This window comes from Cydia strobilella, chromosome 1 (genome assembly GCF_947568885.1).
Source record: "Cydia strobilella chromosome 1, ilCydStro3.1, whole genome shotgun sequence".
Lineage (NCBI taxonomy): Eukaryota > Metazoa > Arthropoda > Insecta > Lepidoptera > Tortricidae > Cydia > Cydia strobilella.
Window position 1 is genome coordinate 32,150,805 of NC_086041.1, and position 12,866 is coordinate 32,163,670.

The 12,866-nt window shown below is 41.9% G+C and overlaps 1 protein-coding gene and 1 long non-coding RNA gene across 2 annotated transcripts; both read right to left on the bottom strand.

Moving 5' to 3' along the window:
• Positions 1–726: 726 nt before the first annotated feature.
• On the bottom strand, positions 727–10,556 carry LOC134741409 (lipase member H-like). Its single transcript, XM_063674214.1, has 8 exons — positions 10,484–10,556; positions 9,350–9,389; positions 8,478–8,587; positions 5,063–5,220; positions 3,620–3,768; positions 3,093–3,316; positions 1,816–1,978; positions 727–868 (listed from the first exon to the last, which is right to left on the bottom strand). The coding sequence occupies exons 1-8, from the start codon at positions 10,554–10,556 to the stop codon at positions 799–801; spliced, it is 987 nt and encodes a 328-aa protein (XP_063530284.1). The 3' UTR covers positions 727–798.
• A 1,968-nt stretch (positions 10,557–12,524) lies between these two features.
• On the bottom strand, positions 12,525–12,857 carry LOC134747574 (uncharacterized). The gene is made up of 2 exons (XR_010128345.1): positions 12,650–12,857; positions 12,525–12,591 (listed from the first exon to the last, which is right to left on the bottom strand). It is a non-coding gene; the product is annotated as an uncharacterized LOC134747574 (long non-coding RNA).
• Between the last annotated feature and the right edge of the window lie 9 nt (positions 12,858–12,866).

Consider the following 12,866-nt stretch of genomic DNA (forward strand, 5'->3'; position numbering starts at 1 on the left):
AAATTCACTGCCATCTATCAACATACTTTAAAACTAAAAATGAAGATTTATAAAAATACGTTGAAATGTATTTAAATATGCATGTTTTTTTTATTTGCATTAATTATTTTTATATGATTTTGACCCATGTTCTTTCACTGATATGCGTTAAAATTATAAATAACAAAAGAAACCGTCAGCGCCCTCTATACGAGAGTAGGCCAAAACTAGTGGCGCCATCTGATCGAGAATCAAATTTTCGTGATTTTCGAGGTACGTTTTTTCCTTAGACCGTATCCATCTATTACGGAGTTATATCTATCTTTGATCATAGGTAGGAGGCGATGGCGAAATACCGAAATTTATAAGAGTGAAAGAGAAAAAATCCTATGCTGCCCAAATTTTATATGAATATTCTTTCTCTTACTCCCGGTCGCTCGGTGGCGCGTCTATAACTACTTGTATATACTATGTCTATGGATTGGTCGAGTAGATTTGTAGCCCACCATAAACCATAACTAAATTTACGGTGGGGAATAAAAAAAAGTGAGACTGTGACAAGGGCAAACAATAACAGCGCTTTCTCTGCTAGTCCTACTGAAAGATACATAAGACTATCCCGTTCGGTTATTTCCCCCCACCCCTCATGCCCGATCCAGTTATACTAGATTCATGAGTGCACCGCTGCTACTTAAATGTGGTGTAGTGTAATGTAGGTAAAGTAACTGCTGTAATTAAGGGTCAAATTCAAATTTCTTTTGCTCTCGTTATACGCGGCTCGACTCGATGTTGTTAGAATCGTCCATAATGATGCATGGATTAGAATCCGGCCTCGCCCATGCCGTACGGCGGCTCGCCCTTCGTGATGAAGAAGTAGTTGCCCGGAACGCTGTAACACGTAGGTAACATTAAGATTACTTAGCTGATTTGTCACTCTATTTTTTTTAAATTAAGTACAGCCACATTCATGTGTATTACATATGTTGCATTACAAATAATTACAATAGTGTCAAAGTACTTCATCTGATACAATACGACAATTATGGAGTACATTAGCGTTGACTAAGTATAATACTCTGGGAACGAAATCTTAAACTATACATAAAAAAAAATATTTTTTTTAAAACAACTAACGTTTATTGACCGAAGCGTTAGCGAAAGTCTCCGTTTTAACTCGGGCAAAATGCTTTCACCGTATGTCCGGATGTTCTCAAAGAAACTTCTTTTGTCAAAGCGTCGAAAACGTTACGGCACGTTACACTGGGGGGTCAAAAATCTTCGTAAATTGCGTTACGTAATATTTGAACTCCCCTCACATGAACATCTAAAAAATAAGCGCTTTATATACTTTTTTTTATGATAGTGATAACAAAATCATGAAACTTTGCATGTAACATTCTATCAGGCGTTTCAATACGTTTATTGAAACGCCTAACGTTTATTGATTACGCATACTTTGCGGACGGAAAGTCGAAACAGCATTCTGAAGGTGATTGCTAACAGATTTAGCTGCCCCATAATGTGGCACTGGATGGAGCAGGTTAGGTCTACTAAGTGACCTAGGTGTATATAAAAAAAAAAGTAATTAAAAATAATTAGTGTAGGTAACTAACATAGCTTTTAAGTTAATGTAACTAACCATATATGGACTTGTGGGTCTGAAATAAAGATATATTTAATTTAATTTAATTTATAAGTGGTAAGGAGCGTATTTTTTACATGTTCATGTGCTGATGGTCTTTCCACCGCGATACAACCGGCTGACTTTTTTTATTTTATTTAATATAGCATCTAAACTATCATCTGACAAAGTGTCACCACCTTCGAATTACTTACATTGCCTTCCCGTAGGCGTCCAGATCTAGCGTAGAGGCGTTTCTCTGGTTTGTGGAATAATAGTTCCACTCTCTATAGTTCCTCGCACGACTGCCGATGATTGTGCCGGGCCTTGCCACCGCCTCCGCAAATAACTGCCAGCTGCGGTTGTGGCTGCATAAGTCTGCACAAAATGTTCTCTTTTGTTGACGTCTCTGCTCGTCAGTACTTCACAGAATACAGTATACTAACACTACCCTGTGTACTTATTCAGCAAATAGCGACATTCACCCACGCCAACACGAACAAATTTACTGTGAAACAGGTTAATCTAAATCATCATCTGCGTAGTAACAAGAACGCGGGCTGCCTCGCATCTGTGCCACATAAGTTAGCGAAAAGTGGACGATCAGCCTATGTACTTGGCCCACGTATATACAACCACCTATCTAAAAGTATCAGGGATGCACCTTCCTTCCATAATTTTAAAAGTAGATTAAAACACTGGTTACTAAAATCACCATTTTATGACATAGATGAATATTTTTCCAGTGAAATTATTGATGTACCTAAATAAAATTAACTATAAGAATAAAAATGTACTTATAATTGTAACATTGTGACATACAAATTGAATGTGTAATATACTCATAGGTATATGTATACTGTATTTATTGATACTATACGAATTTCAAATCTTATACAACCCTGACCTGTAACCTAATGTTATTAATAAATTTTCATTTTTCATGTTTCATTTTTTTTTCATATGACCATGCGGCAAGGGCAAGAGCAATGGAAAAATGGAAGGGAGGCCTTTGTTTAACAGGACACAAAAATAGGCTAATAAAAACGCAACCAAACACTTTAATAATTAAAAAAACCGACCAAGTGCGAGTCGGACTCGCCCACCGAGGGTCCGTACTTTTTAGTATTTGTTGTTCATCATCTGTGAAAATTTCACCTGTCTAGCTATCACGGTTCATGTGTTACAGCCTGCTGACAGAGAGACGAACAGCGGAGTAATAGGGTCCCGTTTTTACCCTTTGGGTACGGAACCCTAAAAAGGAGATATGGAGTTTTATTCAACTTCACATAGATAACAACTGGTTTTTCATGGTGAGCTATACCACAATAACCTTACATATTTTTCAATGATATCCGGCATGGCACGGTGGTCGTATCCCCGTTCCCCACAGTTACTAAAATACAAGCATGAGTTTCAAGTTTAAAGACGTTTATGTTGTTAGAATCGTCCATAATGATGCATGGATTAGAATCCGGCCTCGCCCATTTACCTTCAAGTGAGAATCTCTGTCCCGTCTTCTCAGGGCAGCCGGGCTGACGCACAGTCCCGGGCCGGTAATTCGGCCAGAAGTCTACCGTTCCCAAGGCACGCCGGTATCCATACTTGTGAGGGTCGGAGTGCACCGCAACAACCACTGCTGCTGAGCCGGGGTTTAGCCGCCCCGCTTCAGGTTTGCCCTTGAACCCCACACCTGCAGGGTCCAAGGCTGTTATCCTGTACAATAACAACAATAGATAGGTAGTGGCTAAAAGACAAAATTGTCCCGGCCTCTGTAAAAATAAAAATTGGTACGAATGCAGGATGATTGGATAGTATTTAGAGAGTCGTTGCCGGTAATGCCGGCCAGGCCCAGCACGTGCGCCCCAGCTATAGCAGTTACCACGGCAACAGCACTCCCTGCTGGCGCAGCGCGTTGCCGGCCAGGCCGAGCACGCGTACGCGCCTTTCGAGTGCCCCACCAGCTGCGTGCGCTCCGGCCCTAACCCTGTTACCAAGTCAGTAGCAGATAACAGTTACCAAGGCAGTAGCATCCCTTCCTGGCGTAGCGCGTTGCCAGCCAGGCCCAACACGTGCGCGCCCAGCGAGTGCCCCACCAGCTGCGTGCGCTCCAGCTTCAGACCCGCTACTGACAGCCGTGCCAGTGTGTCCGCGAGACGTCGGCCCAACTGAAAAAGAACACTTTTATTTTGGAAGGGGGCAATATTTTTATTCAGAATATCTCATCAAGGTCAGTGTTCAAACGTGGCCAGGGTTTGAAACTGCCTTGTTCAAAATGTATGAAATCTATACATGTTGCGAAAAAAGCATAAAATCATAGGTGTGTGTGTGTGCCATTAATCCTTAATGACTCAGTGTAGGTATTTTGGTAACATCTGCTTCTTCAATCAGATTAATATGGCCTAAATAGATATGTAACTAAATAGTAAAAAAAAAAAAATAGTTATAAAAAATTATGAAGGCGATGAACAGCAGGCAGTCCCCTTGCAACAGAAACAGTCAGCAATGACCAAACCAACCCCCCTCTACCAGCTACTAGCCTCTGTCAGTTCAAAAGTAGTAACAATTAATTTTGCTGTCTCCACACTGAAGGAACCACTAACTTACCTTTCGAGTACTCGAATAAGAGTCAGAGAAGTTCGGTGACATGGCGGCCGCCATTCCCAAAGCACCATATTGCTTTCTCCACTCCACAGGAATAACTTAACACTCAGCCCATTTGAGGTTAGAATCGGCTGATTCTCGGCGCTAATTCAGAAACGCTACATTGCTGTCCGTCTGGACATGGGGGTGGACCCATGGAACCACTAGCCTGGAAATACTTTCCGAGCATTAGGTGCAGCCTATTTCAAGTAGGAGTCGGCAAGGTTCAGCACCACGGCGGCTGCCAGCCCCTGCCAGTTCAGTAACGAAACATTGCTGTCCCCACACCTATGAACCACTACCCTACCTTCCGAGCATTAGGCGTAGCCCATTTGAGATAGGAGTCGGCGAGGTTCGGCGCCACGGCGGCTGCCAGCCCCTGCCAGTTCAGTAACGATACAGTGCTGTCCCCACACCTATGAACCACTACCCTACCTTCCGAGCATTAGGCGCAGCCCATTTGAGATAGGAGTCGGCGAGGTTCGGCGCCATGGCGGCTGCCAGCCCCTGCCAGTTCAGTAACGATACATTGCTGTCCCCACACCTATGAACCACTACCCTACCTTCCGAGCATTAGGCGCAGCCCATTTGAGATAGGAGTCGGCGAGGTTCGGCGCCATGGCGGCTGCCAGCCCCTGCCAGTTCAGTAACGATACATTGCTGTCCCCACACCTATAAACCACTACCCTATCTTCCGAGCATTAGGCGCAGCCCATTTGAGATAGGCGTCGGCGAGGTTCGGCGCCACGGCGGCTGCCAGCCCCTGCCAGTTCAGTAACGATACATTGCTGTCCCCACACCTATGAACCACTACCCTACCTTCCGAGCATTAGGCGCAGCCCATTTGAGATAGGAGTCGGCGAGGTTCGGCGCCACGGCGGCTGCCAGCCCCTGCCAGTTCAGTAGAGCTACATTGCTGTCTTTGCGCTCCAGGAACGCTTCCATTAGCGCTGTCACCGCCGGACCCGTTGGCTTCCCTACACACACAACACATTCTGTAGTTTGTACCTATACATACTCATACAAACATACGTCAACCTGTCTTTCTTTTCCTTCATCATCTTCATCAGAATCAATCATCATGTGCGTTTGAAAATTGCAAAATATAAAAACTTTTATAAAAAAAAGAAAAACCGACTTCAAAAAGGATGAAATAAAATATTATCCTTTTTAGGGTTCCGTGTTTAAGTATATGCGTTACCAACTGATATGTTTGAAGTCGGTGCCAAGCCAAATTTTAAACCATATATTCATAGTAATTTTGCAGTGCAATTCGATAAAGATACATAGATATAGAAGTGTCCTCCGTGGGCGATTTCGTTGCGAACTCGAACGCCTTGGGCCGGCCGCGCCGTGCCGCGTCGCTTCGCTTCGCATTCGCGAGTGTTCGCCTATGTAAGACGCAGCGTACACGACGACAATAAACGAACTTTCTGTATACCTCAGAACAGAACACACGGTTGAACCTTCTTGGCGCAGTTTGTACCATGCTTGTCGGCACGTTAGTGTAAACTAATACGTTTTGTCGTCGTATTTTTTTAAAGAGCATTTCTTACTCATTCTTGAACAGTCATAGCAAGCAAGTGTGGGATTGGGACTGAGTTATTTTCTGTCGCTTATCCAGAGGACTACATTTCAAAATATAAAACAATTCAAGGAACCTTCATGCAAAATTTCAGCTAAAGTGGTTCAGTAGTTTAGCCATGAAAAGGTAACAAAGAGGCAGACATAATTGCTTTCACGTTTATAATATTTGTACAGTTGTAATGGGATTTATAGACATAAAGCTGATTATTTTTGACTGGTATTGTTACTACTTGGAGTACATGGCTTGGCACCGACTTCAAACATATCAGTTGGTAACGCATATACTTAAACACGGAACCCTAAAAAGGATAATATTTTATTTCATCCTTTTTGAAGTCGGTTTTTCTTTTTTTTATAAAAGTTTTTATTTTTCCATTTTTAGTTTTAAGACATTGTTAAGAGCGTGACGCATGAATAAAAAACATAATTATGTTTAACTGTAAATTCGTAAACTTTATTAAATAATCAGAATTTTCCTCGAGTCAGTCTGGGAAATCATTCCTGTCACTAAATCCATTCTCCGCCCCGCCACTGACCCAATCCCTCGAACCCCCCGATAACTCAACCTCAAAGCACATCAACCCCTGATCACTGAAACCCTCGACCCTAAACCACCATTCCCCGACCCCTAACCCCAGACCCCTTAACTCCTAACCCTAACCCCCAATCCCTTAACTCCCAACCCCTCAGTCCCCGACCCATCAACTCACCTCCCCTCAACCCCCAACCTCAAACCCCCCAAACACTAATACCCTCTACCTTCACCTCTCAGTCTCTTTGGTTGTTTCCAACACTACCTACATCAAAAATCATAATACACATACGAGGGAAGTTATCAGTAGCCTTACCACGAGTTTGATATTGATATATTCGCTATCGTTTGCGTAACTTACTGTTTATGCATCTCGCTCGTACTGGCATATTAGTGTACAAAGTAAGTTATGAAGAATATTTAGTGTCAAACTCCTGGTTAGGCTACAGTTGCACTACATCAAATTGGTGGTTTTGGGGAGGAAATGCTTGAGTTACTTTAGAAAACACCGAAATTACCATACACGTGCCTTTAAAAATTGAGGAGTTCCCTCAATTCCTCACGGATTCCATCATCAGATCAAAACCAAAAATATTACGAAAACACCTTGGAGAGGTAACTTCTTTCAAACAGAAAAAGAATGACTCAAATCGGATCATGGGTGCCGGAGTAATCGCTGAAATCATTATCATCAAAACAATCATCATCATCAGCTCCACTTCATCAAATTGGTGGTTTTCGAAAAAAAATGCTCAAGTTGCTTAAGAAAACGACCAAATCACCATACATGTGCCTTTAAAAATTGAGGAGTTCCCTCAATTCCTCATGGATCCCATCATCAGAACACCACCAGATTAATGTGGGACCACCTTGGAGGTAGTTCCTCTTAAACAAAAAAAGAATTTTTCAAGTCGGACCACGGGTCTCGGAGTAATCGATGAACATCCTACATTAAAAAAATCATCATCACTATCTTCAAAACAATCATCATCATCAGGTCCACTTCATCAAATTGGTCGTTTTCGAGAGAAAATGCTCAAGTCGCTTATGAAACCACCCAAATCACCATACATGTGCCTTTAAATATTGAGGAGTTCCCTCATTCCTCAGGGATCCCATCATCAGATCAGAACCAGATTAATATGGGACCAACTTGGAAGTAGCTCCTTTCGAACAAAAAAAGAATTACGCAAATCGGACCACGGGTCTCGGAATAATCGGTGAACATACATAAAAAAAAAAAAATAGCCACAACCGAATACAGAACCTCCTCCTTCTATGAAATTGAAGTCGGTTAAAAAGCAATTGTGGAGGTGGAAATATGACTAACGCACAATGTCATGTTAGATAATTCGGACATTCGGACGGTATAAATAGCATGCATAGCCTGTAAATAAAATTTAAATGTAATTTAGTAATAAGCTAGATATAAGACAATTTGTGTGCCCTGACAGGGTGTCATGGAAGCTTCCTGTATAACTTTAATAACATCTCATGTACATGACGTTTACAAATAAACATCTTATCTTATCTTATCTAAATAAAAACCATAAGTTATAAGTGTTATAATAGGCTCTGTGTAAGGTAGGTAATTATTTTGGAAGTTACTTACGTTTACTACTGGTAAGTCATATTCAAGATCCTCGACACATTTTTACCTTACTGCTACAAGATAAGGTTTAGGTACTTAACCAATTTTTAAATGTGTTTGCTGTTGGTACACAGACCACTTAAACATGTTAACAAGGCATATAATGCGGAGAATATACAATACCTATTTACCTACCTATTATATAATCCTTGTGTGCTGTGTGCACATAAGGATATCTAAAATTGGCTGACATATATACCTACTACCTACTCCCGGCAACGGTAGCAATGGCAGCATATATAGATTCATTATCAAATATTGTCTCTAGACTCCGACCACGCTGAGTGTGTCCAAGTCAGTAGTCAGTAGACTTGGACGGACGTGAAAATGCATTATAGATACATATCTCATAGGAGCGCAATACTTTACGTAGCACTTGGCATCAAAACTTAACATGGTTGCACTTTATGTAGACCTGGCCTGTCGTACATACCAAATCGGTTCGGTATAAATAAAGTACACACCCTTGAAGCCATGAACGAAGATTACATTGGTGCGCGAGGCATTATGCCAAGGTGTCGACAGTATGCGCTCCGCCGTCTCCAGCTGCAGCTCCACGTAGTGCTCCAAGGTGCTGCGAAAAACACGATAGTAATGAATAAAATAAAGACTCCTCTTTAATACCTACCCCTTTTACAAGCCCAATAATCAAGACTAACCACCGTGCCAACCATATGGGGACCTTGCACGTCAACGCGGGACAACGCGAGGAAGAAGAAGAATTAGGAAAAGTGATTTCTTCGCGTTGTCCCGACTTTTTTTTGCCATGGCCCATGGGAGCCTTGGGTACGCTTGACAACTAATCCCGAGAATTGGCGTAATAAGCACTAGTTTTTACGAAAGCGACTGCCATCTGACCTTCCAACCCACAGAGGGTAAACTAGGCCTTATTGGGATTAGTCCGGTTTCCTCACGATGTTTTCCTTCACCGAAAAGCGACAAGTACTTAAATATCAAATGATATTTCGTACATATGTTCCGAAAAACTCATTGGTACGAGCCGGGGTGTGAACCCGCAACCTCCGGAAAGTCGCACGCTCTTACCGCTACGCCACCAGCGTTTTTTCACTTTTCCTACTGTAGGTAGGTAAAAACGACTTGATGATGATGATTGATGATGCTGGAAAGCGGTACATGTACATTCGTTGCGGCGTTACCTACAGTGCATGGCTACAGTAGGTATTTTTAAATAAATAAAGCGCTCTAAAAAAAAGCGTCGGTCAAAAATCGGGTCATTAGCGCTGTTCGCGCATTTCGGGGTGCCCATTAGGCTGTGGAGCTGCATAACATCAGGCAAGCGTGTTTGCCACCGTCGTGGTAAAAAAAATCTACTAACCTGTAATAAAATCTAAGTTTCGGGATGAGATCTTCCTGAACTGCAAAAAAAAGGAAATCTTTTTAGCAATAAGTTCAAAAGGTCAAGGTTTGCCGCTCATGGTTTGTGAAATAGTAGTCGCAATTCTTAGTGTTTCATGATCGTACCTATTACATCAGAGTCTAGTAACTCCATATGTCGGACATCTAAAAACTGTTGAACAATTCACTTCGTAGATTGTTTTCGCGTTGTATGCTGTCGCTTACGTTGGTGGTATAAAGAAACGAAATAAATAGGTACACAACATATCGTAACGCAAAACCACGTAGTGTATTATTATTGTTGACATTAAGTTTCATTCTCATGCGGTCGCCCATTCGCAAACGGCGTAAATAACACATTATTACAACACAACGCAAATCAGAGATAGGCAGGGGTTCCCAAACTGTTTACCGCGGCGCCCTGGGGCGCAGTGAGACAATCCTCCTCACCAATGTTACCTATCTATTTCGAATAGCCTAGCTAGGTTGGGGCGCAGCCGCCGAAATCTTAAACTTGCAAGTGTGACGCGAAATGAAAAAGATTGGGAACCCCTGGATAAGGCTTGATAGCTATAATTGATAGCAGTCAAACCGGCAATTATAATTGTAATAAACAAAACGGCGTCCACTTTTGTAACTATGCCAAGGAAAGTTCATAATGTTCATATCAAGGAGTTCGCAGAACTGGCCGCGTGAGTAGTCAGCTGCAGAAGTAGGTAGCGAAACGGGGTTTTCAAAATTATCTTCCCATGCTCTTATTCTCTATTTTGAACAACTCGCCCGCTTAACAACTTCGGCTGCTGACTGTATCACTCTTGCATATTCGAGCGATAGAGGCATATATATTTAATACCTCGACCTTGGTGCGGTGCGGTAGTGTGTTACGGTTTAACACAGGACGCGGTCACGAAAAAGTCGTACACTCCAGGGAGTGAACAAAAATATCACGTCACGATAGTACTTACGTTTTGACCGTTGATGATGTACGTATTTATGTTCTTACTTGCGCACTTACCTCACAAATGCATCATGTGCATTTTGGCAATACCTACGTCGTCGCCAGCGGAGTTTTCAGCCGGCGCGTTCGTATACTTAAGAGACAATCGTGACTCACCGTCCACACCGGCGCCGGCGCCGGCAGCACCCGACCCCAACACCAGCACACACACAAACGCGGCGGCGATCATTTCGAGACTGCCGGATTATTGCGATACATATGATATTTTCCTTGTACTCATTTATACCGGGCCCGATATCAGCACCTTGACACACTGATTTCACAGAAATAATTATTTTGATTTTTGATCAGAAATATATCATTGTCACTTGCATGGCGTGAAAAAACGAGAAAAATATTTTTATTCAGACAGGCTTCGTTTCCATTGTTCAATTGTTAATATTTTAAACATTGTGGGAGTTCGAGGCTCCGCGCGAATATCTGTGCTTCTCTATCACATCACATAGCGAGCGATGCGATATGCGAATTCGCCGCGACACCGTCCCCACTATACATATGCTGCACATGTAACTATCATAAAAGTAGTAGCTGCATAAAAGGGGCATTCTCAAAAAATATGCCTGCGCTCTAATTGCCGCGCCGCCACCCATACAAAATGCATAAAAGGGGTCGTGGCAATGGCAATTGGCAAGACGCAACCGCAGACATATTCTCAGAGAATGACCTAAAAGTAGCAGCTAGTTTGTATGCCAGGATTAGGTCTCGTTACTGCAGCTAATTTTGATGATGATTTAGGTAGTTGCACGTTGCAATAAACCACAATTGACAGACTTATTTATCTATGGCAATCAGCAGTGAAATATGAAATTTCCCATACAATTAAATATAGCGAAGGTTTTAACAGTGAAAGACGGTTTTGTGCAACCAACCCTACACGTCAATGTGTCCAATTTGCCAAATATGCGTACACGCTGCGTAACCGCGCCGAGCACGTCGTGATGACGCTCAGTAGTTCCGCTCGCAAATCGCTAGTGTGATAACGCCCTAAGTAGGAACATGACATACATACCTTTAGCCTTGATACATATTTACAAAAAACTGTATTTGTCCAGGCACATACTACATATAGGTAGGTACGTGTATTTAACCGCGTGGACGCAGTCGTCCTTGCTTTGTGCGTGTAAAATGCAGCGATATTAATGAGATAATTCGTGTTATATTACTTTTCCCATAAAATGAAGATACCTACTGGATTAATATAATATAACGCGTGATAATAGTAATAGAGTTGAAGCATCGTGTGAAAATAATACAAGCGAAATTCACGAACAAACTTCGTTTAAAAAAAACGCTTGTTGGACAGGTTCCAGGAGTTAATAAAACTGCCCCCAGTCATAAATAAATATTGGACAATACCTTCACAAATTGACTAAGCCTCAAAGTAAGCTCAAGAAGATGTGTTATGGATACTCAGACAACGATATATACAACAATATATAAATATTTAATAGAAAAATTAATATTAAAGAAAACACCCATGACTCAGAAACAAATATGAGCTCATCACACAAATAAATTCCCTTTCGATTTCGAAAAGGGATTTCGACCCCAGGGCCATCGACTTCATAGGCAGGGTCACTATACCCATAAGGTCAGACCGGTCATTCATATCTCCAGTCAGGAAAATGGCGACATACCAAGTTTTTTTCAATTAATAAGTGCAAACTTCGTATAAATACTCGCCCGCATGTTTGATGACGGTATCAAAATGTTTCTGGCGACTTTGACTTCAATTATTATCAATGTAAACATAGACCTTGAATTTGTACGTACAGTCACCATCAGATATATCAGAGCGGCCGAGGTGCTCACAAGTATCCGAACACGCCTCTACTGTCAAGGCGTTAGAGTGCGTGAAGATATTTTTCTACTCGTCTAAAGGGCCCTCCACACTCGTGCGCGAATCGAAGCCGCGAACACGAGTGTGGAGTCTAGTTTGCTAATAAGCGAAATCGGCTCCAAACTCGCGTTCGCGGATTCGCGGCGCGTAGTCTGGATGGTTGAATTAAGATTTCGTATACCAAACTGTAATTGGGCACTTTTCATGTATGGGCGTTTTATTATTTCGCGATAAAACTGTAAAATTTTATCTATGTAATTGCCTATTTTGTAAAATATGCCATACGACTAAATAAATGTTTGGGCTCCTAACTCAACTATAATATTCATTTCGAAACGGTTTAGTCAACTATAATGAAATAAAACTATGAAAACGGGTTATATCGCGTATGAAGAAGACAATACAACTATAATGAAATTAACCAATCACAGCTCGCCGCGGTGAAGAGGACGAAACAAAACGATAGCTCAAATTAATTATTTATTTTAGGTTGTATAGTAGAAACAATTGCTTCACAAGTCAGAAACGTGCATGTGACACCCTTAATATAGCAACATCCAAAGACTACGAAAACCGCTTAGCGTTGCTTGTTAGTGTCCATAGGCTACGGTCGCCAAAATCGAGAAAAAACTGTCTTTG

Bases quoted from the DNA above. Each gene is read 5' to 3' on its own strand.
- LOC134741409 (XM_063674214.1), bottom strand. From the start codon at position 10,556: ATGATCGCCGCCGCGTTTGTGTGTGTGCTGGTGTTGGGGTCGGGTGCT. The intron at 8,588-9,349 runs GTTAGTAGATTT...TGTTTTTCGCAG, and splicing joins AAACTTAGATTTTATTACAG to CACCTTGGAGCACTACGTGG. The intron at 3,769-5,062 runs GTAGGGTAGTGG...GTTCTTTTTCAG, and splicing joins CTGCGCCTAATGCTCGGAAG to TTGGGCCGACGTCTCGCGGA.